We start from the raw sequence: 26,159 nt of genomic DNA, 5'->3' as shown, positions 1-26,159 counted from the left end.
AGTGGCGACGTGGGGGCTGGCCCTCGGGAGTGCATGAATGCCACTCTGACCCGAGGGGCCAGCTCCTCCATCCACACACCCGGTGGCACCTAATCCTCGTTCCTCCAAAACCTCTCACACCTACACGCAGCACCGCCCGCAGGTCCCTCTCACCACACCCCCATGCCCAGGACACAATGTCAGCTTTCCTTGTGAGCTGGGCCGGGCTCCAAGTGCCAGGTACCAACTGTCTCTAGGACCTGTAGGTGGCAGAGGGGACTTCATGTGGGCAAAACGTTACCAAAATGGCAGGCTCGATCACAAACCCTTTCACGAAGTGTCTGTTGTTGGGAAACTGGGTCTCGGGTGCCTGTGAAATTCGAAGTTCCCCCAGGCCCAACAATTGTGTACTTTGCTTCCTAAAACCCACCTTGGAGAGGATAGCTATGAACCAGTCTGCACAAGCACTCTCCCGAGCTTCCCCGTGGAAGACGATAAAACAAACAGGCTGCACAGTCAGCCCGCCACACCTGGAGTCCACGGCACCGGCAACTATCAGAATCCAGGAGGAAAAGAGGATGAACTTGTGCAGGACACGGTGACCAGTCCCTGCAAACGCTGAACGCTCAACCATGATTCAAACCCTGACGCTCAACAGACGTGTCACCGATGTCTCTGCCACACAAAGGTCAGGCAAGGCCTTCAAAGGTACGAACCACATTACATCCTCAGAGCAACCACCTCAGGCCAGAGCAGTACTTCCACATGGGGTGGCCAAAGTAATTCTAGAGAACACACAGTAAGCATTTCTGTTCAAAGTTACCCATTTTGTTTATTTGAATGAAATTGCGGGGCCGGGGGGAGCCCTAGCAAATCAAATCTAAAAAAGATATTCTTGCTTGGGATGTTGTTGTTAGGTGCCATCAAGTCACTTCCAATGCATTGTGACCCTTTGTATGACAGGAAAAAGCACTGCCCGGTCCTGCAACATCCTCACAATGGTTATGCTTGAGCCCACTGTTGCAGCCACTGTGTCAATTCATCTCATCGAGGGTCTTCCTTTTTCGCTGGCCCTCCACTTAACCAAGCATGATGTTTTTCTCCAGGGACTGATCCCTCCTGACAACATGTCCAAAGTACGTGAGACAAAGTCTCACCATCCTTGCTTCCACAGAGCATCATGGTTGTACTTCCTCCAAGACAGATTTGTTCCTTCTTTTGGCACTCCATGGTACCTTGAATATTCTTCGCCACCACCACAATTCAAAAGCATCGATTATTCCTCACCTCCCTAATTCATTGTCCAGCTTTCACATGTATGTGAGGCAACTGAAAATACCATGGCTTGGGTCAGGTGCACCTTTGTCTTCAAGCTGACATCTTGCTTTTCAACACTTGAAAGAGGTCTTCTGCAGCAGATCTGCCCAATGTGAGATGTATCTTTTGATTTTCTGACTGCTGTTTCAATGGGTATTGGTTGTGGATCCAAGTAAAATGAAATCTTTGACAACTTCGATCTTTTCTCCGCTTATCATGATGTTGCTCTTGGTCCAGTTGTGAGAATTTTTGTTTTATGTTGAGGCATAATCCATACTAGAGGCTGTGGTCTTTGATCTTCATCAGTAAGTGCTTCAAGTCCTCTTCACTTTCAGCAAGCAAGGTTGTGTCATCTCCATAACACAGGTTGTTAATGAGTCTTCCTCCAAACCTGATGCGCCCATCTTCTTCATACAGTCCAGCTCTGGGATTACTTGCTCAGCGTACAGATTGAATAGGTATGAAGGGATACAACCCTTCCGGATACACCTTTCCTGACTTTAAATGCATCGTTATCCCTTTGTTCTGTTTGAGCGACTGCCTCTTGATCTATGTACAGGCTCCTTGTGAGCACGATTAAGTGTTCTGGAATTCCCATTCTTCGCAATGTTATCCATAATTTGTTGTGATCCACAGTCGGATGCCTTTGCATAGTCAATAAAACACAGGTAAACATCTTCCTGGTATTCTCTGCTTTCAGCCAAGATTGATCTGACATCAGCAATGATATCGCTGGTTCCCCGACCTCTTCTGAATACGGCTTGAATTTCTGGCAGTTCCCTGTCAATATACTGCTGCAGCCATTTTTGAATGATCTTCAGCAAAAGTTTACTTGCGTGTGATATTACTGATATTGTTCTATACTTTCTGCATTCGGTTGGATCACCTTTCTTGGGAACAGCCATAAATATGGATCTCTTCCAGTCCACTGGCCAGGTAGCTGTCTCCCAAATTTCTTGGCATAGATGAATGAGCACTCCCAGCACTGCATCTGTTTGTTGAAACATCTTAGTTGATATTCCGTCAATTGCTGGCACCTTGTTTTTCGCCAATGCCTTCAGAGCAGCTTGAACTTCTTCCTTCAGTACCATCAGCTCCTGATCATATGCTACCTCTTGAAATGTTGGAACGTCGACTAATTCTTTTTGGTATAACGACTCTGTGTGTTCCTTCCATCTTTTTTGATGCTTCCTGTATGGCTTAATATTTTCCCCATAGAATCTTTCACTATTGCAACTCGAGGCTTGAGTCTTTTCTTCAGTTCCTTCAGCCTGAGAAACGCCGAGCATGTTCTTCCCTTTTGGTTTTCTATCTCCAGCTCTTTGCACATATCATTATAATACTTTGTCTTCTTGAGCTGCCCTTTGTCATCTTCTGCACAGCACTTTTACTTCATCATTTCTTCTTTTCTCTTTAGCTACTTGATGTTCAAGAGCAAGTTGCAGAGTCTCTTCTGTACATCCATTTGGTCTTTTCTTTCTTTCCTGTCTTTTTAATGAAATAAGGTGATGTTAAAAGGCTGACCTGGTAGAAAAAAACAAGAGGTGGCACATGCGGACAGAACAAAAACCCTGAGAGCAAGAAGAAATGACTCACATCTAGGGTGAGAAAACTGTGGGCCCCTGCCCCATGACTGACCCACACCCCTCAAGCCACCAGATTCAGGAAATTTCAGCTACAATTCCATTTTCATTTTGCATTTTAAACATTTACTCATACCATGACTTTCATTTTAAATTAAAAAAAAAAAAGGTCTCATGGACCAGTGCCCCAAAGAGTCCCACGTAATTACACACAGTGGCCGTGAAGCCCAGCAGGAAGGGCCCTCAGGACTCCCAGCAGGCAGTAGGAGGCCACGCCCGGCTCCCTGACCAGGACAGGAAGCCCTCTCCTCCCTCCAGCCACGCCGAGCAGGACAGCATGACACTGAGAAGCCTGCACGAGAGCTGCACGCACCCGCCTCTGCTGTCACCGACTCTGTATCGCTTTCCTCACCACCTCCAGGCACCGTCACGGAGCCTTGATCCCCGAGACCAACACCTAGGACGATTTACTGAGGATAATACGTACCCCACACAGGTACCCAAAAGTCCAGAGAACTACAGAGGTGGACACAGCCACCCTGCTTAGGACACACATAACAGACACCTCAGAGAGCAAACGCTCATTAAATATAGTTGAGATTCAGGGTCAAAAACACTGTGGAAATTTTCATGGGCCCTAGACTGTTCTCGAGGTCTCTGAAGGGCTAAATCAGCACTTCTTTACGATGATTAAGTAAGCTGAGATGCTTAAGACAAACTGACAACTTTCCTGCCCCTTGTCTCAGCTACCGTTCTTTTAGGTGTTATAAAAATGCCTGCTGCAACATGCTTGATGGGAAATCACTTTCTCTCAGATAGTTCCTGGTAGTGACCCACACGACTGGTGCTTTCTGAAACAAGTCTCCGGCTTTGCAGACACTTCTACATTGCCTTCCCAAATCCATCAGTGCCAAGTTCAGGGGCACAATCAAAACAGGGCTGTCAGATGAGTTTTCCACAGCTGTAAAGAGATCTTTCAGCCAGTGAGGGGCGCCATTGGGCTGGCAAGAGCTGTTGTGGACGACAGAAGGCATCATAGTTCTCCATGTGGTGAACGCTGTCAATTTCTTAATTGCTACAAGCTGCTCACATATTATAAAAAAACAAGAGCGTTAAAGTGAGTTAATTACAGTAACTGTATATTTAACATCACTGTAAAGATACACTTTTTTACACAATTACTTTCAATTGAATTTGAAGAGGTTTATTGCATTCTATTTTTGGTGGAAAAAAATGTAACATACATTTAGCACAACCTTGTAAACTACACAAAGCGACAAGAAGCACCTTCGACTCCTAGTCCACTTCTGAGGACTAAATCATGAACTGCTCCACTGTAATCCAGTACTTCTGGCAATACTTGGGCACCAAGGTTAACGTGTATTAATTTTCTCCTCTCAGTATAGGCAGCAATTCACCATTTTCTTTCAGCTCCTAAAAAGAATAAATAACATCTATGTATATAATTTATGTATATGTATGTACATATTGTATATGTATAAAATGAAGACATCTAAACAATTACAGCTTGAATGTACACATAAAAATCAAAACATCTTGCACTGAAATGCTAGTCTACCTCAGTGCTAGACACTCAAACTACACCATAAACACTGAGTACACCATCAGATTACAAAGTAAAAGCAAAAAAGGTTTTCTAAAACCAACAGATTCTTTAGCATTAGCAAACACAGCAACGGGATCTAAACAACGAACCCAATTTAAAGCAGAGCAATAAACAGAAAAAAGGTTTTCAGTGACAGGCAAATACCCAAGTTGAAGGAAGATGCCAGGTAACAGTAACCGCCCACTCCAAGGTAATGCGCGTGGTTCCTGCCCCCTCTCACAGGTGAGCAAGATGACTTCCATATGGCAACCCAACCTGGCCACACGTCTGTGCCTCAGGAAAAGCCACAGCCCTGGCAAGATGTGAGGACCGGAAACCGTTACAGAAAGACATAATAACACCGAAACAGAGATATGGCCCCAAAGAGCTATCACTAGGTAATCAAAACTGCAGGGCAGGTTCTACAGTTTTTGTGCTTATTTTAGATTTAAAATGTGGAGTACAGCCATCAAGTTTACAATATGATAATAAAGGATAAATAAGATTTTCTAGTTTAATATAATTCAATGTTGCATTTGGGTTATGACTAAGCAGCATAAATATTAATGGGTAAAACCATTAAAATCTACACCACCTACTCTCTGGATTAATCCCAAATAGGCATGATTCTGCCATACAAAAACTCAGATAACTCACAGTAACGTCCTGGGACCTCCCAGGACTTTTCTGAGCAGGTAATTCAGAAGGCAGCAGGCCCCGCAGCTGGGCGGAGAGCCAGACGGCCCTCAGTACAACCTGAACTCAAGGTCTCACCGGGGGTGGGGCCAAAAACAACTGGGCTAACTGTTCCATGTCTGCGTTTCCTCTCCTACTGATTGAGACCCTCTCTGTCTCAGGTTACTGCAAGGAGTCCTCGAAGCAGTGTACTTGGCACATCGCAAGAGATTATACCACAGCAGTTGTCTTCATCATCCCTGTCACCGACGTGAGCCAGCGGCTTCCACAGCAACCTGGCATGACTGGCCTGAAAATCCTAAACAGCCTGTTTCCAGTACAAACACTGCCACATCAGAAGTGAGCGGCTCACTCCTCAAAGGTTAACGCACTGAGTGCGCCATCAAGAACGCCATCGCTCTCTGGACACCTGAACAACTGGGTCACTGAGTCATTCATTCATTCACTCAGTCATTTGCAAGAGGGTTAACCCTCTGGAACATCCCCAGTGCTCTAACTGAAGACCATGAACTGCACTCTGCAAGAAACAAGCCAAAATGGCCACGTCAGTGCCGTTCCCACTTACCTTCTCAAGAAAAATGCCAGCAGTCTTTCACACATTGCCTAAAGTGCACATTCTAGCAGGTGAACAGAAAAAGTCATCCACCACCCTGTTACAGACCTAAAATGAACCTACCCAGGCAGCTTATTTTTAGAATTAAATGAGATTTATGAATTGCGACTTCCCAAGAGTTAGCAATAGCGAAGGCACAGGCTATAAACACTCAAGATGAGAACAGGCTCAAGAGTATTTGGCGTTTGGAGACTGCGTCTTATAAAAATAAAAAATGTATATAAAGTAACAAATGCAGATCTATTTTTGTTGCTCCAGGGCTATTCAAAAGCTACTCTGTTACACCTTTTTCCTCCAGGAATGAAACCATTTACTAGGGGAAAAGCCTCCCCATTTGTTCAGCAAGAGTGACGACAAACCTAGAACCCCGCAGGCGACTAAACCTAAAGATGCAAACACAGGATACAACTGCCTCCGCAGGAAAGGGCTCCCTCCTGTCTCCTAAAACCTCCTGTCCAAAGTACTGAGGCTTCCTGGGTGCTGGGCAGAGCTCCCCGCCTTACCAAAGCAGGTGTTAACACGCATTTAGCAACACAACTAAGAGGACAAGGACTCACTACCCCGCTCTCCACCTGCTCTCTACATCAAAGGTCGGAGGTTTGACCTCTAACCCACCACATAAGATGAGGGCCTGCAGACACCTCCATACTGGCCGCCCCGCCTCCCCGGGCAGCCTGTTGTGACAGTGCATGCCTCTCGGGTGAGCCTGGCCCTCCCACTCAGCCCCTCTCCTGAGCCCACCCACCCCACCCTCCTGCCCACCACAGCGTGAGGCAGGGACACTGACTGAAGTTACAGTCTCCCTCCTGCTGTGGGCTAACCAATAAGCCACGAGCAAACAGGTGCTCACAAGTAAGGCTGCCCTAAGTTCTAGACTTCAAATCCTACAAGAAAAGCCACGTCCGTTTAAAACTCAGTGAGAATTTACGTAACACAAACCACCAAAGATGTAAATTGACACCTTTCATCCATCTATACAGCCATCCAACAAAAGGGCCACGAAGGAGCCAAGAATGTACGAGAAACAGCATCTTCTCCGAAGGCGCTGCCATCTGCAGAGTAACAGCACTTTCTGGCAGCTGAAACCTGAAGAGGCACGTGGAGAGGACCTCAAGCAGTCTATCTTTGGGACATAGGGTGCTGAGTCAGGGCCCCCTGCCGGGTCACTCTGAGCCTCCGTCCCGACCATGGTTCCAAAGCTCGCACCCCACGCACCCAGTGTCTGTGGCTGCAGGTAAGTGCTACAGGTAAGGGAAGTGCTGATCCCAGAAGCAGAGCAAACACTTCTGGAAGAGTCCGTGAAGGAGTCACAGAACACAGACCCGAATGTAGAATATGCAAGAAATCCAAAGCAGAGGAGACAGAGCGAGAAGTGCAAGGCAGGAAAACATGGAAGAATGTTCTACAGGACTTAGTGCAACGTGAGAAAAAATAAAATTTCACAAGGGTAATTTTTGGTCGTAACCTACGGTGCCTGGAATGCCAAATTACAAAACCGAGCTTCGGCTGGCAGTCCACTGGGCGCTGAAGGTTTTGAAGAGGACCCAGGGACAGGAGGGCCCACAGCAAAGGTTACTGAATGAGTGCAGGTAACAAGCAATGGCAGTGAGAGAGACAAGAGGTTATGGACGCAGGAACGGTAACGATGGGCTACAAGTGACTGGATGTGAGACCGGAAGAGAGGACTCAAGGACAGACCCAGAGTTTCCATTCACCATGAAATTATAATTTTTAAACCTGCTAGGACTTTCAGTTCTTTAGGACACAGGATGAATTCTGCCCTTACCTTAACAATATCCAGCCCTCCAACCAGCTCCCCTTTCACATACAGCTGAGGGTACGTTGGCCAATTGGAGTACGCTTTTAACCCTTGCCGCACCTAAGGAGACAAGGGGAACGCTGAAGCTTCACCTCAGACCCTGATGATTAAGGCTAAGACTAGGACGCAGCATAAAACAGAGAACTTACTTCTTCATCCTCCAGTATGTCAAATGTCTCGTATTCAACACTGCAGAAACAAGGAACATTTAAACAGGAAATTCAGTTTTAAACAAAAATTATAAGACCTATTTGCTTTTTAAAAATAGTCAAGAAAAAAATTGAATTTCAACCCTAATAAAATTTACTGTAGAGAAATAGAAATAATTTTACTTCCTAATCTGTCAGGTACTACACAGAGTAAGTCATCCCAAGAGACAAATCTATCTGGATTTTTCTCCAGACAGTTATGGGTCAGACCAGGGGTCGGCAAACAGGCCAGAGAGAAACCAGCTTAGGCTACAGGGGCCCCAGAGTCTCTGCCGCAACTGCTCGGCTCTGCTGCTGCCACTAAAGCAGCCTCGCACAGCACCCAAGTGCATGGATGCAGCTGTGTCCCGATACAACCGTACGTACATCCACAGGTGGCCAGCTGGGGGCCGCCACCCCAGGCCAGGCCCGTCCCCACCACCGACGTCGGCCTGTTGTTCACTGAGGGCTCTCGTGCTGCCACTGCCTCCTCCCCCACGGACGCTGCCCCAGAGCGGGGAGGACGCTCTACATCCACAGGTGGCCAGCTGGGGGCCGCCACCCCAGGCCAGGCCCGTCCCCACCACCGACGTCGGCCTGTTGTTCACTGAGGGCTCTCGTGCTGCCACTGCCTCCTCCCCCACGGACGCTGCCCCGGAGCGGGGAGGACGCTCTACATCCACAGGTGGCCAGCTGGGGGCCGCCACCCCAGGCCAGGCCCGTCCCCACCACCGACGTCGGCCTGTTGTTCACTGAGGGCTCTCGTGCTGCCACTGCCTCCTCCCCCACGGACGCTGCCCCGGAGCGGGGAGGACGCTCTACATCCACAGGTGGCCAGCTGCGGGCCGCCACCCCCAGGCCAGGCCCGTCCCCACCACCGACGTCGGCCTGTTGTTCACTGAGGGCTCTCGTGCTGCCACTGCCTCCTCCCCCACGGACGCTGCCCCGGAGCGGGGAGGACGCTCTACATCCACAGGTGGCCAGCTGCGGGCCGCCACCCCCAGGCCAGGCCAGCCCTCACCACTGACGTGGGCCTGTTGTTCACTGAGGGCTCTCGTGCTGCCACTGCTTCCTCCCCCACGGATGCTGCCCGGGGAGCGGGGAAGACGCTATACTGCTGCCCAATGGCCTGGGGCTGGTGACAGCTGGCCGGGAGGGAGGTGCTCCCTGGGAGGGAGGTCCTTCCCTGCCAGGGTAGCTAGACTGCCATCAACCCCACTCCAATGGAGATGTGCTTTCCACACTTGAACTCATTTCAGAACACATACACAGTTTTTAGCACACCCAGGACCACACACTGTATGATGAGCACCCCTGTGTAAGTGAATGAGGAAGTGCCCCACCCCTCTACGTGGCAAGATTTCACTGGAAGGTGGTCAGGGACTTGCCATGAACCTACTAAACCCCTGAAGGGTGACTGTCGGTGTATTTGTAGGTCCAAAGAGAAGGCCACACGTAAAAACACCTAGCTTTCTACAAACCAGACCCCTCTGCAGGCAGGTGCTGTCTGCTCATCACATAACAAGCTCACAAGAAAACACCCACAGTGCAATGGACAGTCAGTAAGATGGGGCGGCAGGAAAAGCCAGCAGCCACCACCAAAAAGGAACACTTTAAAGAAAAGCAAAAAGAGACTGAAAAGAAAAAGGGGGGGGAAAAAGACCCACATGATGTTAAGTCTTCCCTCCAAGTTGCACTAAAGGAGCCAGGTCTCCTCATCTGAACACTATGATAAAAACAATGAGTTCTAGAACCATCTAGAAGGGATCTAAGGACGACTGGGGCTGAGGTGCAGGATGTGGGGTCCTAACAGCAAACACATCTCCTGCGAGTACTTTCTAAAGGGGAACTCTTAAACTCCTACACACATTTGGGACTGAGCCCTCCTGCTGCCTGTCTTGGCCACTGACGGACCATACATGAGTGAGAAGGCAGGAGGAGGAAGCCAGGTGCCTTCTGTGCACACAGGGATGCCCAGCTCCATCACACCCTGTGTGAGTTAAAGAACCTGAGTCCCCGATACCCCGTGTCCCACAGCAGTGATGTTTAGCAAGTCTACAGCTGGAGGCTTGTGCCAGACACAGGCAGCCTTCTTTCCCCAGCCCCAGAGGGGTGGCCTGGAGCAGGAGGAGGGGGGAGCAGGCTAGCAGCTGGAATGAGGACACACGGCTTGTGTCACTTATCCTGCTCTTCAGATCAGACAGCGCAGCTCAACATGTGCCCTACCAATTCCTTGTACTGTTTAGGAACTAAAAAATACTTTAAAGAAAATAAAAAACAATCTCTAACATGCTCTCCCTGCAATCTTTATGGGTGGTGAGAATGCAATTATTAACCTTCCTCTGGGAAACGAGGCAGTTATTTCAAAGGTTCCCTAAAAACTCCTTTATTTTACTTTTATTTGTATTTTACTAACGGCTAGAAGATTCTATTCTGGTCTAAGTTAAAGCATTCAGAAAACGTTATAGTAAAACTAGACAGATCAGACAGAGTGTATAAAAAGATACAGAGTGTATAAAAAGATACAGACAGACAGAGTGTATAAAAAGATACAAAGTGTATAAAGATACAGTGTATAAAAAGATACAGACAGTGTATAAAGATAGTGCATAAAACGATACAGTGTATAAAAAGAGTGTACAAAGATAGAGTGTATAGAGTATAAAGATACAGAGTATATAGAGTGTATAAAGATACAGTGTATAAAAAGAGTGTATAAAGATACAGTGTATAAAGATACAGAGTGTATAAAGACACAGAGTGTATAAAAGATAGAGTATAAAGATACAGTGTATAAAGATACAGAGTATAGAGTGTATAAAGATACAGAGTGTATAAAAAATACAGTGTATAAAGATAGAGCGTATAAAGATACAGTGTATAAAGACACACAGTGTATAAAGATACAGAGTGTATAAAGATACAGACAGTGTATAAAGATAGAGCGTATAAAAGATAGTGTATAAAGATACAGTGTATAAAGATACAGCGCGTATAAAGATACAGCAAGACAGAGTATATAAAGATACAGACGTAACAACTGAAAAGCATCAGTAGCACAGCTGAAAAGCTGGAATTCTGTAAACACACATTTGAAAACAAGGTTTACATACTCAGTACTATTTAGGATTTCCAGAATTTGCTTGCTGAATCCACACTTTGCTTCCTGTATTAAGAAGGGAGAAAAAGGACACATTACATTTTTTTAAATGATTCAGCTGAGGCGACCGTACCTACTGCTTTGTCAGTAAATATAGGACGTGCACAGTTGGGCTGCCAATATGATTACTAAATGAGTCCTGGTGGTGCAGTGGTTAAGTGCTCGGCTGCTAGCTGAAAGGTCAGCGCTTCGAACCCACCAGCTGCTCCACAGGAGAAAGATGTGGCATCTGCTTCCGTAAAGATTTACAGCCTTGGAAACCCTATGGGACAGTCCTACTCTGTCCTGTAGGGTCACTATGATTCGGAATCCACTCAGAAGCAACAGCTTTGTTTTCTGTTCTTTTCTTAATGATAACTACATTCTTGGTTCTTCTTCACTTCACGGTCGGATCAGGCCAGGTATCAGGAGGTCACCCCCCACCCCACACCTTCCTATACTGACCCACCTATACCTCATCCCAGACACGTAACCACAGACTTATTTTTACCCGTTTGCGATGACATATGTCCTAGTAGCTTACACCCTTCATGGTCAAATAGTTCCCGGGAGTCAAAGCGAGGTTTTCCAGTGAGATTGCAGTCCATCCTTGACTTCACTCACACGGAGCCACCTGAGCTCATTCAGCCTCTGCAGTGATTATTGGAACCGCGTTCTTGCCCCCAGCCATACTTTCACTCCCAGCTTCTTCAGTACCAAACTTTTTTGAGGTTATAGAAACCCTGTGTTTTTTTTCATGCCACAGAATCCCAAATCGCAGCCATCTTGTAGAAAACATGCAGCACCACAAACACATTTTAACAGCTCTAATAATACTGTCTCCAAAATGTATAAATATTTCCTGGGCTTCCAGGAAAAAAAAAATGAAAATAAAAATCTGCTTTAAATAATCACCAAAAAAGAAAAAATGCTTTATCATTTTTGGAAATTAATTTCCTCTACTTTGTTTTAATAAATACAATGAGGTGGTCAAAGAATCTAGGTCCTCATCTAGACAGGCTGAATTTATATCAACATTTCCTCACTGCTATGAACTTTCATCTTATCAGTCCTGTAACGTAAGTCACAGCAGCTTTCACGCGAGTTATGGCAGCCTGATGTCCATTCACAGAGGGAGAAGTGTGCTGTGATGGATGCGACTTGCCCAGTGTGCCCCGATGAGTAAACGGGCCAGACAACCTAACTGCCGCCTTGGTTTCCCCATCTCAAAAATACGGGGCACGCTCCATGCAGCCGTGCCCACCTCAACAACTGGGTGAGAACAAACCAACAGAGGTCCACTCAGCGCCTACCCACACTGTAAGACACGATGTGATTGTCCATTGTGGGTTTCTGGAAATCAGCATTCTCATCCAAATCCAAATGACTGTAGTTTTGCTGAAACTATAAGTGGGAGGGACCTAGCAAACTTCATATTCAAAATGATGCACAATCTATACTTCTATCAACTAAGAAGTGCCGAGCTGTTTTATTCATTCAGCAGCATGTACCAAAGGCACAAAGTAGAGCCACTGTCAACACTCCTGGAGGCGCAGACCCGAGACCTGCCAGGTTCCCTCTGCTCGGCAAGAGCAGTAACCAGGCTGCACACTATAAAAGTCGACAAACTAAGTGGCAATGAGATAGAAACTCACAGAACCAGTGAAGTGTTAACAGTGTTGACCATGCTGGCTGACAAAGTTTGGCAGCAGAAAGAAATGCACCCCACTGAGATGTGGATGATAAAGTTAGGCAAAATGTAGATTACTGTGTTTGATCTCCGTAAGCACCAATTAAGGCCTGGATAACTTCCTGATACCAATACAGCTTCATTAGCTAAAGCTAGGAAAAAGAAGAATTAACTGTCCCCTTGATGCAGATGTTAACATCAAAAGAAATTACAAATAAAACCATTTTTGAGTTCTTTACCTGTTTGTTTCCTTTCATAAAGAGCATCACAGAAGCTTTATTTGTCAGTACTTTGAGCCTAAAGAGAGAAAATTGATATAAAACAGCTCAGCTCAATTATTAAACACTACTTTTGCTCTGCTTCGTGAGTAACAAGCATGTTTGAGGGATAGCAGGACGACAGTTCACAGCTTTGAGTGGTATTAAACAAGCAAATGCGCTGACATTTCCTTTATTTCATTCTCTCCCTAAGCCACTATAAAACCCAATATGGCTTTGGAAGCCATGAATGTTCCTTGAAGTTGCAATTTAAGCCCATCAACTCAGAGTACTAAAATAACAAAAAATAATAACAACCAATTCAGTAAGGAATTGTTCAATAAGGGGCCTATATATTAAGTCCGTGCAGACTTTTCAGAACTGGATCCTGTCTATTTTCAGTCCTATGCTTCGTAGGGTTTGACACCTATGCCCACAAGGTCACACCTGGAGGGGGGAAAAAGCTGCTAAAATCAAATGAGTTTAACTTTATGTTTAATACTGTATACAATCTTTCGAGCAACATAATCTAACTTTCCTTCCAGGATTTTAATGATCTGCATATGGCCCAGAGCTGAGTCACAGATCTCAGGACGAGGGGTGGCTGGAGAGCCAATAGGCGTCTCCTGGGGCTGTGGAGGAACGGCGGCTCACGATCTCCGTGTGGAGTAAGGTGCTCACCGATGAAGCACACCCACCATGTGCCAAGCTATGTCACCTGCATCTGCAACAGAGTAAGGTCAGCTAATTCTCTGAAAAACAAAGTGAAACATAAGAACACGAGGCTGCCCCAGATCTGCACCCAGGGATGTGAGTATCTGGATCCAAGAAGCCAGAGGGTCGCTCTGTGGTGCCTGAGAGACGTCAGCACCCAGGGCCTCCAGCTCCTGCCCTCTGCTCACCTAGGAGCTCTTTACAGCACTACTCAAAGCCCACTGCATTTCACTCTCTAGCTACGTCCAGCCAGCTCTCTTTAGATGTCTGAAACCACAGAGACTTAGCAGGCCTGATGGAGACAGGCAGAGAGGAGAGAAGTAACCTGAAAGGGAAGCATTAGCATGTAACAAGACCAGCAGCCTTCCAAGGCCATTGGTGTAAGAAAAGCGGGGCAGGACCCCTGACCCCAAGAGACACCCTCACCATAGCAAAGACCATAACTAAGGACACCAGGGTCACCCAAAGGACCAGGAGCATCACCTTCTCGTCATCGTGTGGAAGCCATTTGAGAACAGAGGCACTTAACGGGAAATTTCACACACGTGGAATGCTCTTTTTGAGGATTACTTTATTTAACCAAGGTCAGATAGAGGAGGTCTTTATTATTCAGCCCTTTCAGGAAAATCACAGAGGCTTTACCTTACCAACCCAAGCCCAACTATGAATAGCTAATATGCTGATGATTTTAAAATGAATGCCTTTTTAAACAATACATTCGTATTATCAATAAAAATCTCTCCCGGTCTAAGTCTCACCAAAGTTTAAAAATTCTCTAAGATAACTTTTCTAAAAGCACTGATTGATGGTCCCTTCATAAAATGAACGGGCAGGTTTCACTGCTCCCAAGCTGCCCTGAATTGTAAGTCACCAGGGTTTGGAGTGGCAACGAGAAACACCCAGGTCCATGTGAGCCTGCCACCTGCACAGCATTAGCTCTGCACACGCTGATGCTCCATGGGTACCGTGCAACCTGGCTCAGCAGGCCTCAAGCTGCACAGGAGGATGCGTCTGTGCCCATGGGTGCTCACTGCGACAGCAGCTCAACACCAGTAGCAGGGGCCGGGCTCCCAAGGCTGAGGGAAGTAACACGCGTTTCTCCACCGTAATGCTGGAATGTCCCGAAAATCAAAGAACGCCCTCCACGCGATTGCTAAGTTGGTGCTAAAATTTCCCCGGTCCAAATCAGACATGCACAAGTTCGTGTGACTAGTTTAACTGCAAACAACAAAATTAGGACCCCGGCATACAAAAAAAAAAAAACCTCTAAGAGCAATGCAAAAACTGAGGGTTTTACAATTTTTATAAAATAATAAATGGTAGGCTGTTGGAAACTTTTTTAAAACACTTACCTTTCTTCTAATTTGGGAGCTTTGGGGCAAATCGTATCTAGCTCTTCAGATGCTTCTAGCTCCTGAAAAGCAGACAAGTTGAAGAAAACACTCACTGTATTCCCTTAATTAGACCACAATTCAGAGTTCTCATCAGCTGGCTAATGAGACACACTTGGTACTGACTCAGGTTCACCTTAGTAACCTCAGACGTTCTTAAGACATGTGTATTTTAGAGTTACTACGGCACTTATGAACGTGTGCTCTAAATGACCTTTCCTCACAAGGCAGAGACCTGCCAACTCACCTTAATGATATCAAGCCCTCCTACGAGCTCTCCAGAAACATATAGCTGAGGGTAGGTGGGCCAGTTGGAATAGGTTTTGAGCCCCTGACGAACCTCTTCATCTGAGAAGATGTCAAAACTGCTAAACTGAATATTATGTTTGTTAAGAATTTCCACCATCTGCTTGCTGAAACCTGGGAACAGAAAAAGAAAATGAAGAACTTCGCTTCTCTCTCTCTCTCTCTCACACACACACACACACACACACTTACAGATTTTTAATTAATTCAAACAGATTACCTACTTGAACACAGATGTCTGCCTATTTTTACCAGTGATTTAATAATGTCTGAATAACGAGAGAAAATAAATCCCAATAACCACTTACTTGACCTAAAACCACACCACTACATATTGAGGTATGGCTTAGCTTTTTAACCCATCTGTGATTGAAACAACAAAAAAAAAAGGTGTGTGCGCATGTGCGTTGTGAACATTTTTGTTGTTGGAAAAAAAATAACTGACCAAAAAGTAAGGACCTGAATGAACCCAAGGTACCTGCTCCAACAAGGAATGAGCGAGGACGCCTTAGACAGGCCACCTGCCTCACCTTCCTACCAAACAAGGGCCTGACTACACAGCTGCCCAGTCCCTTCCAGCCCTGCCACCCTGTGAGTCTCTGAGCCTCCACTGTGGGTGGAGAAAAAGCTCTCCACCGAAGTTATTTTAGGTCTCCATCTTTACCATCTCTCTTTTATCCTAAAACGGTACATGCAGCAGGTTAAACATAAAGCTCTCTTCTCTGTTGTGACATGTGAACCACCAAGAGACTGACGGTGCTCTTTCTCATCTCATGTGGTAACTTGACAGCTTCTTTTTTAAAACTATTTACATTCCCCAACGTATGTCATGTCATTTTTTTTACTACACTGTAGTGACAATTTTGTTCCCTAATTTTATTATACTTTTGTGACACATTTTGGTTCCATACTTTCTTGACATCATCTTATTACGACATTAGTACTGAAGAAGAAGGGTGTGAATATCAGTCTTTTATAAATCTACTGGTCTAGGCTGAAAAAAGGGTATTTTTCTTCCCATAAGCTTATTCTTGCCAATTGTTTTCCAATAATTTATACCATCCCACTCTTCCACACCCATCATTCTTCTTCTAATACACAGTCCCAGTTCACTGGGAAACAGCCTGTTCTTCAGATTCTTAAGTCCTTTAAGATTTAGCAGCATCGGCCATTATTTTTAAACAAAATCGGATCATAAAATTCCCTGTAAGATTAAGTGCAAAAGCAGGCTCTGCCTGATGTCCCAGGAAAGCAGCTGACTGCTGCAACACGGGTGTGCACCAGCCCTGCAGTCACGGAGACAGAGCACCAGGGTTCGCCTCTATCTCCTCTAAGCGGTTTTTCCCACAACTGAAGTGTTCAGTGCATGTACAGCCCCAAGTAAAACACTGATTCTGAGTCCTTTTCATTCATCTGGGAGTTCATTAGTAAACAGCTAACGGCTGATTGCTGATGGTTATTCTGCTGCCAATATATTAACTCATTTCTACGGTAACTGGCTGCGAAAAAGCCTGATTTTAGCTTTAGGCAATTACATGCAGACTAGAAAGATTGATTGGAAGTGTTTCATTTTTAAGGGTTAAAGTGGCAGACTGGAAATGTTATGCTTAAGGATAAAATAGTGAGAAGGCTTTACTCTAACAACAAAATATTTATAGTTTTTTTTTTTTTTTTTTCTGAAAAACAATGCATGCATGCAGTAGAAAAATTTTAAAGAAGAACCATGTTGAACTGCCAAGGAATGACTGTTTCTATCTGCAGTCCTTTCTACTCATGACAAAAGACGTGAATAACAAGTATAACTGCCAAATTTAATCAGAATCGGACAATAAAACCCTGAAGAACACCTCTGAGCCTGCTGTTTGCGCTTTTGTGTCTGATTTAAAACGTAAGACCCTGTCAGCTAACTCTCGATGCAGGACAGATTTCTGTACTGTGGTTCAATGACCTTTCGCTTCTGCTAAAAGCTCTGTTACCTGAAACAGGTATAAGAATTCTCAAATAACTTAATATTAACTTGCTTGCTCAAAAATTCAATATTCTGCTTACAAAGATGTACATCTTGGTGGTTCTTGAAACTCTGCCTAAGACATAAAAGCCCTCCCCTTCCTGTCCTAGTGAGGAGCACAGAACAAGGGGGACCAAACTCATGGCGGCTGAGAACACACAAGCCCAGAGGACAGGAGGATGAGTCATGAAATGTGAGGGCTGGACCAAGTCCAAGCAGACGCCAGCGCAGGCCCTGGAAGCAGCTTTCAAGGTTCCCCGACAGGAAACCTAGATGCTCCTCATTCACGTTTTTCTGAAGAACAGAAAGCATCGAGGGGGAGGGGGTGGCAGTAAAGCAAAAACCAAACGTAGGGATACTCCACAATGGAGCCCCGTAAAAGGTGCAACTGGCAGTGCGGCTGCGTTCCTGAGAGGCAGCCACCACTGCCGTAAAGGAGGCGCCACCTGCACCGTGTCTCTGGAGGCCAAGAAAGGGGCCCCACCAATTCCCCACCACACAGGCTCGGAAAGAAACATCAGAGAGTGTCGCTATGTTCCTACAAGAAAAGACTGTAAAGATGAAGACTCAGTTCGTGTAGCCGGGCACACGGAAAGGGGAAAATGGAGTCAGAGCAGAGTCAAGGAAGGGCGTGGTGGCACAGGGTCACAATGAAAATATTTTCCACTTCATCCTTATTAAAGAATGCCAACATCTTAAAAGGAGCCACTCACTACATTTGATAAAAAGATACATTGTAAAAGAAAGCAAAGTATCTGGAAGCAGAAAGTCCTATTACAAACACAGTTATAAAACTCAAAAAATTAAACAAGTACTTGTACAGAAGGAATCGGTAGTTAATAAATCTTATTTACCCAAAATCTTTCTTAAAATTCCATAATTATGTTTTTTATCACCTCGATGTCTATAATACCATGTTTGTTCTGAAATACTTGAAGCTTCTTTTTTATTCTAACTCCTGAAGTCTTCTAAATGCCACCATATGCCGCCGAGGCAGTCAACAGAGAACTGGCCAGAAACACATCATAACCAACCAGGTGAAGTAAAAGGCAGGGAGGAAAGTGATTATCTCTAAGTTTACCTTTAATTTCTTTGAATAATCACGAAACATTTGAATCAAAAAAGATCTCCCAAACTGGCCTCCACCCCACCCAGGGAGGAGGAATCGAAGGGGCAAAGAGGTAACTGACTGGGACCCTGAGTTCGCGAGACCCCGAGTCAAGGCAGGCAGCATGGTGGAAAGAGGGGACGGAAGCTCAGCCACCCATCACGGCATTCAGTCTGCGACGCTTTCCAGCAGGTCGCGTTCTGCTCTGGAGACACTGAGCACGCCTCCCCTGGCTGCCCACCGTCCCACCTGCCAGCCTCCCCTGGCCGCCGACCATCCCACCTGCCAGCCTCCCCTGGCCGCCCACCGCCCCACCTGCCAGCTTCATTATGTCATCACTCAGAATGCTAAGGAAATGCACTGTTTGGTCCCACAGAACAGAGTCTTCTCCTGGCTTTACTGCAGGTTGACTAGGTAAAACCGGTCACAGATTCACCCACATTCTACAGCCAGTTTAACTGCCAGCACTTCAGACTCCAAAGAAGATTCTGAGCAAATCCATGAGGCTCAGGAGATGCTGTCTGTGCTCCAAGCCCTTGTTATCAGGCCACCACGTAAAGTACCAGAAATGGTCATCACACCTGAACCGCTTGCAACCCCCAGTAAAAACAAACACACACAAGCCAGTGACTGTCTGTTGCTGCTGTTGTTGTTAGGTGCCATTGAGTTGATTCCGACTTACAGTGACCCTTTAGGCCGAAACAGAACCATGGGGTTTCCAAGGCTGTTTATCTTTACAGAAGCAGACTGCCACATCTTTCCCCCGTGGAGTGGCTGGTGGGACCAACCTGCCCATCTTTCAGATAACAGCCGAGTGCTTTACACTTGCACCACCACGGCTCCTTCATCTGTTGCTACCTGCAGTTAACCCTAGGATAGATAAGTCAGCTTTTCAAAACATAAACAGCAGGCACTGTCCAACACATAAATACTGGCAAGGATATTTTTCAAGTAGAACTGAGATAAATAAAGGAACCATTTTTCATCTTTTAAGATAGATTTCATCATGAAACTTTATCTTTAAAAACTTGGCTTTTCCATAACTTAATATGCAATTTGATACTCATATAGGGAAGAATTTAGAATCAAATTTATATTGGAAGCTTGGTTATTTTTATAAAGCCACAGTGGACATGCAGTAATCATATCAACGGCGTACTCAATTTTACTGCCACCTATTTTAATAAATTCCCTCCTCTGCAGCTGAAACAAATACTCGTCGATTCTCAACAGCATCACCAAAAGGCACTGGAGGCTCAGTTACGCAGACTAATAATGCTGTATTAGGTACTAAAAAAACCCACTGCCCTCTAGTCGATTCCGACTCATAGCAGCCCTGTAGGACAGAGGTGAGCTGCCCCGCAGAGTTTCCAAGGCTGTCTAATCTTTACGGAAGCTGATTGCCACATCTTTCTCCCGCCAGGGGCAAAGAGGGTATGTGACAGCCAAACACATAACCACTGTGCCACCAAGGCAGCATAGAAAAAAGAAAACAACATAAACTCTATTCCAGAGGTGTCAGATAACTTCAAAACTTACTTAAGGGCAAAATTACAAACATACACGTGTGCAGAAAGTCAGAATGACTACAAGCCACAGGACTGGGATCTTAAAATCACTACCAGCTGTGCACTGGAACGGCAGCAGTGGACAAAGAATGCAATCGATGAGACAGCGGAAGGCATCAGGGAAGGCACCAGAACACCAGGTGGTGCAGAACACCACCAGAATTCTGTAGATTTTTACACTGTGAGTCTGGACTAGGTGAGAAGGGTGTTGCCAAGAAGAAAAAGATACCTGTTATCAGCAAAACTAAACACAAGCTAAAAGCACATCAACGGAGACAGTGGTGTGGCAGCTGGAACCTAATCCCAACCACCACCGGGTGACCTGGGACAAGTTGCTGTTGCCATCTTTAGATCTGAGTACTTACATACAAAACAAAGATCTTGAATTGGATGACTTCTAAGATCCCGTTTGGCTCCAACAGTCTCTGAGTCGGTAACGCCAACTAATTCTAACCAGGTAACCGCATAATGCCGCTGGGAAGGATAACCTTTCTGACTTTCTGAGGTATCTGAACACAAGCACGAGATATACGGTAGAGCTTGGAAAACGCACGCCCTATCCCCACTGTGCCCTCACCGCAAATCACCCGTTTCGTGTACGTGACCTATCTCCACTGTGCCCTCACCGCAAATCACCCGTTTCGTGTACGTGACCTTAAAAGCAGCTCCTTACCACAGCGCGGCTCCTGAGGCGTTCCTTTCATGAACAACATGCAGGGGGCAGCGTTGGTTAACTTCTTGAGACGGAGGCTGAGGTCCTCTTTCGGGTGCTCCTTGGCGCTGGGTGGGAAGGCGCTGCCGGATGCGTGTCGCTGAACTTTTTTGGTCAGCTCTGGGGCATGTGCACCATCTAATCGGTCGATCCTCTGAGAATTCTAAAGTTGAGAAGGGCATTTAGGATACATGTGGCGATCTCTCACCATCTCTGTATTTTAGGCTCTAAAAGTTAACACGTATGAATACGTAGTTCTTGCCAGTTTTTAAACTACTATTGGTGAAGTGAGAAAATACATCCCCAGCACTGCTGGCAGTGAGCGCGTCTATGTTTTAGACAGACGTAATAACTGCTCTCTTCTGGGGGACATACTGGGGCGACATCTCAAACTCAAACTGGACCAGAGTCTAACCCAAACAAAAAGCCACCGCCACCCTCATCCCACGCAGGTGTTTGGACAACTACAATAACACCCACTGGTGCCTGAGGCACCTGCAAGAGCCCTTAATCCCATCAGGGCTGGACCAATGCTTCCCTACGTTCAGTCATGCCCTGAACAACCAGCTTCTGATCCAACTCAGGGGACATCCTGGGCGTACAGCTGTGCATGTGAGCTTTTATCAAGACCCCCAATTCTGGGCACTGGATCTCCACAACCTGGGTCACTTTTCCAAGACCCTGGCAGGCGACTGGCAGGGTCCTCCTCAGCATCGGTGCAAGAGGCAAGACGACAGGCAGAAAAGAGCTGCCGGGTGAGGCCAAGCACCAGCAAAGGTCTGCTCAGGCAGTGGGGGCAGAGCAAAGGAGCCAAGACAGATGGCCCCACTGCCCACTGGGATAGGCTGGGCCATCTTCATCCTTACCTTGAAAAACAGAAAGGTGGGAACCGAACTAATTTCATATTTTTCAGATACTTCAGGAACAGCTTCAGCTTCCAACTTTAAAATAAGAGAATTCCAGATTGATTATAAAAAGGTCCTTTTTTCCTACTTGGATATGTAAATCAGTCTTACACGCACTATCCCTTCAGGTAGTTTGTGTTCTCAGAGAGTGGCACAGAGTCTATGGCTAGCTTACACTTAAGTGAGACTCACTGGGCTGCCATGTCATTCACCGAGCCCGCAGTGTCAGAACAGCTCAGAGGCTTTTATTTTGTTGCACATTTCAAAAGATGCCTGGAAGCTGTGAATAAAATTTTGGGTTTTTTTTTTTTAGTGACCTAGTAAATTTTCAATCATATGCAGCTACTACTATATTGAAATCCATAAATCACTGACCCCAGTTATGTCATGATTACAGTGCTTATTCTCTGCCCACAGCAATTCTCGCCGTTTGCTCTATTGACTAATTCCAAGAGGCAGTACATCATGACTGACAGCCACAGCCTCCTGCAAATTAGGAAGCAAAAAGGAGTATTCCTTCAATAAACTACTATTGATGTCTGATAAAGTTTACTGTTAACTCCTGCAAGGCCACTGGATACTAGGCAGATCCTTGCTGGCTCCTTGCTCCTGGGTCTATTTACACTTTTAAATGTGTTTTAAATAAAGTGACCACATCCTGTGTGATCATTTCCTGCAGACCGGTGTCAAGGTAACCTCTGACACATGAATCTGAAACATAGTAATGCTACAATCTCTAAATACTTAGCACCTAACCACTGTAAGCTATTAACGCAGGACTTTATGAACAGCACACCTGGAGAAAAACCAAGACGTGGGCAGTCCCCAGATTACTAATGAGTGTCATTCCTAAATCCGTCTTTAAGTCGAATTTGTACGTAAGTCAGAACAGTGAGGTGCAGTTCATATGACATCAGTTAGTCAAATGTTTATCTTAGCATGCAGTATACAGTCTACCTTTCTATACATAAAAATCATCAAAGAAACACTTTCTGAGACACCAAAACATCTTTAACATAATAATACAGAAATAATATTAGAGTTCCGATGTACGTCACCAAGTAGCACCCGCTGGATATCAGGAACCACTGTACGTACCACAAAATCCTAATATAACAGACTTTACAGGGGCTGATTCGTAACTACAGGTTGTACGTAAGCTGGAGGTTCGTAACCAGGGGACTGCCTATATAGTATATTTCTCCCTCACAGGGCTGGCAATCTAATATAAACTTTTTGAAACCAATAAAGATCTATATTCACATTATACCTATAGGAAAAAAAAAAACTTTATTGGTAAATTATATCATTAAAAGTTCTTAAAGTGGATACACTGTATTTCTCAGACTAAAAGCTTCCACTGGGCCTGAAATGCTACTTTCATCTAGAGCTTTACCCACCTCAATTACATTTATTTGAATGGGCCCTGACTATACAGTGGAAGGCAAGACAATTTGCCTTTGGTTTATATCTTCCGTCTTATATATTCGGGGTGCTCTTTCACTACTTTTTTTCTTTATACCACCTTCCGAAATAATATTTTCAATTATTTCCATTTAAAAAATCTGTTTATGTGAAAATTCTATAATTTTTAAGTCAACATCACTCAACTGTCCAACAAAACCGAAAACAAGGCAGAACACAGAGCATTCCAAGATGGCTTTTAGAACACACTCTGTCTAAAGTTTTAGAAACGTTTGTGCTATCTTCTTCCATGCCATTCCACCCTCAGCCCAAAGACAGGCAGAAAGCTGAGTACACGGGCCTGCCTACACTTCATGCTCCCATTCGTCCTTTTTCTTTTACCAACAGCTCCCGAGTGAGTACCTGACACACGTGAGGGCTTGTCAGTAACAAGCCCTGTCTGCGGTACCACCAGACTCTAACATAAAATCATACAAACCCAAAAAAGGCAATACTGAGTAAAAATAAGGTAATACGGCTTGCTAACCAAAGGCTAGCTGTCTGAATCCACCGGGCATTCCCTGGAAACCCGATGGGGCAGGTCCACTCTGTTCTATGGGGTCACTATGGGTTGGAATCAACTCAACAGCAACGGGCTTTTTGGTTTTTTGGTCTTAAACCAGAACAAAACAGGTCCGTGTCCTGGCTCATAAAAACGACTTCCTACATGCTGACCTCTTCTCCTACCCTGCTGCCCCTTACTGACAACTCCACTGGGAAGCAAAGGACGTCGGTGTCAGATGCCTGAGTGGATCCTGACTCCTGGTGACCCCACGTGACACAGCAGGCCGGCTTCACAAAGGACGTCAGTGTCAGGCGCCTGAGTGGATCCTGACTCCTGGTGACCCCATGTGACACAGCAGGCCGGCTTCACAAAGGACGTCAGTGTCAGGTGCCTGAGTGGATCCTGACTCCTGGTGACCCCACGTGACACAGTAGCCGGCTTCACAGGGTTTCCTCGGCTGTAATCTTTACAGGAGCAGATCCCCAGGTCTTTCTTCCGAGGAGCCACTGGATGGGTTCAAATTGCCCACCTTTCAGTTAATAGCCAAGCGTCTAACCACTGCGCCACCAGGGCCTTGGGAAACAAATGGTCTTCTATAATTCCTGCTGACGCCGGAAGGCCCACAACTGCCTCCCTCTAATCAGCTCCCAGGGGACAGCTTAGTAAGACAAAGGCAAGGGTGACAGATAGATGCTCCAGAGCAAGGGACAGGAGTCCCAAGAAAGCAAAGCTGTTCTCCAGAATGTCATCAAGGGCTACATGCAGGTCACTGCCACTTGAACCTCTGGGAATTTATCATTTTCTGTTTAATTTCTCTGGTTAGGTCCTGGCAGTTTCTGTTCCTACAATACGATTGCTTTTCTTTGATCTGATTCTTATTCTAATTCCAGTTTTGAAACCGAAGGAAAAAAAATTCCTGCATTTCGAGACCAACCTGAAGATAATTAGCTTTTACACCTGACCGACACCATTCCAAACTGTATTAATCAACTTCCGCAACTGGTATTTTCAAACGAACCACTGTCTAAAAACAAGAACTAACATTTGCACCATCTGAAGTCCTAAGCCTCTGCAGGGCTAAAACTCTGGAAATGTTTTTGTCGCACCTAACACAACAAGCAGCTGTAACACTGAAAGGAGAAAGCAGACATACAAATATTTAGAAGTGATCTGCGTTCAGAAGAGGGCAAGGATGCTCAAAACTAGCAATCCTGCACAGAGGGCCCACTCTCATAAACGGTGACAGGCCCTCTACATAAAAGTGCCTACACCACATGTAAGGACCCTGAAGACATTAGGCTGAGGGAAATAATCACAAAAGGACAAATACTGTGCGGGCCTAATTACGTGAAATATCTAGAAAAGGAAAGTGTATAGAGCGCATCACTAAGATTGAACATTGTTATAGACTGAATCGTATTCCCCTAAAATGTGCGTCAACTTGGCAAGGCCATGATTCCCAGTATTGCGTGGTTGTCCTCCATTCTGTCATCTGATATCTTTATACTAGTGATGTAAATCCTAACCTCTATGATGTTAATGAGGCAGGATTAGAGGCAGTTATGTTAATGCGGCAGGACACAATCTACAGGATTAGGCTGTATCCTGAGTCAATCCCTTTTGAGATATAAAAGAGAGAAGTGAGCAGAGAGGAGAGGGACCTCATGCCACCAACCAAGAAGAGCCAGGGGCAGAGCACATCCTTTGGACCTGGGATCCCTGCGCTGAAAAACTCCTACACCTGGGTAAGGCTGATGACATGGACCTTCCCTGAGAGCCAACACAGAAAGAAGGCCTTCACCTGGAGCTGATGCCCTGAATTCAGACTTCTAGCCCGCCAGACTGTAAGGGAACAAATTTCTGTTTGTTAAAGCCATCCACTCATGATGTTTCTGTTATAGCAGCTCTAGATGAGTAAGACAATGACCTTGTAAATTTAACTCATAAAAATGGGCTAATCCCTATACTTCACAAGTCAAAAATGCCAAACTATCACAGCTGTTAAAAAACAAAAAAAGACTAAGAAATCAAACTTCAAGACACAGGCCGGGCTAGTAAAACATTAGTCCCGTGCCCTAGAAATTTCCAAAAGTTCTCATCAACTAAAGAAAACTGTTTTAGAATGAACCGCACGCCTCTCTCACTAAGAAATGCCAATCATCTCTTGAATATTTTACTTCTCATTTTCTCACTGCTGTCTGGCAACTGTGGCCTTTTAAATTACCTACCTCACAAACCCCATGGAAATCATCTTTGCCCTTGATAATGTCTCCTGAAAGAAAGACTAAGCCACGGAGTGAGCTTCCTGCAAGAACGACCAACCACCCTGTCGGCACTCACAGCATGGCAGACGTGGCCAGGCTCAGGTATCCCCCGCCAGGACAAGGGCTTTCCAGCCTTGGCTTGCTGAGCTGCTTCAGCACCTGAACTACTTAAAATCTCACTGCCAAGTATAGCGCCAATGCGAGAAGTAACTCTATAGTCACTTTAAATAAATCATTTCAATGGCAGCTAAGAACAATGTGTTACCTAAACCAGTAACATTATACACATAAAAACAGACTGAGAACAATTACCACGATCTTAATCGA

The 26,159-nt window shown here is 45.5% G+C and overlaps 1 protein-coding gene across 3 annotated transcripts in view; it reads right to left on the bottom strand.

Moving 5' to 3' along the window:
- Positions 1 to 4,049: 4,049 nt before the first annotated feature.
- The window catches only part of GLRX3 (glutaredoxin 3), a 33,162-nt gene continuing 11,052 nt past the window's right edge, over positions 4,050 to 26,159 (bottom strand). For 2 of the 3 annotated variants that reach the window (XM_049855261.1, XM_049855263.1), the window contains exons 3-11: positions 21,561 to 21,635; positions 20,656 to 20,857; positions 15,240 to 15,412; positions 14,954 to 15,015; positions 12,870 to 12,927; positions 10,915 to 10,967; positions 7,763 to 7,802; positions 7,581 to 7,673; positions 4,052 to 4,313 (exon numbers count right to left, since the gene is read on the bottom strand). In XM_049855261.1, the coding sequence (XP_049711218.1) occupies positions 4,263 to 4,313; positions 7,581 to 7,673; positions 7,763 to 7,802; positions 10,915 to 10,967; positions 12,870 to 12,927; positions 14,954 to 15,015; positions 15,240 to 15,412; positions 20,656 to 20,857; positions 21,561 to 21,635 (807 nt within the window). In that variant the 3' untranslated portion in view covers positions 4,052 to 4,262. Of the gene's footprint in view, positions 4,314 to 7,580; positions 7,674 to 7,762; positions 7,803 to 10,914; positions 10,968 to 12,869; positions 12,928 to 14,953; positions 15,016 to 15,239; positions 15,413 to 20,655; positions 20,858 to 21,560; positions 21,636 to 26,159 lie in introns of all 3 variants that reach the window. The other variant, XM_049855262.1, reaches the window with a different exon arrangement.

Source organism: Elephas maximus, chromosome 16, assembly GCF_024166365.1.
Source record: "Elephas maximus indicus isolate mEleMax1 chromosome 16, mEleMax1 primary haplotype, whole genome shotgun sequence".
NCBI lineage: Eukaryota > Metazoa > Chordata > Mammalia > Proboscidea > Elephantidae > Elephas > Elephas maximus.
Note: the sequence above shows the minus strand (reverse complement) of the source record. Positions and strands in the feature narration are given on the sequence as shown.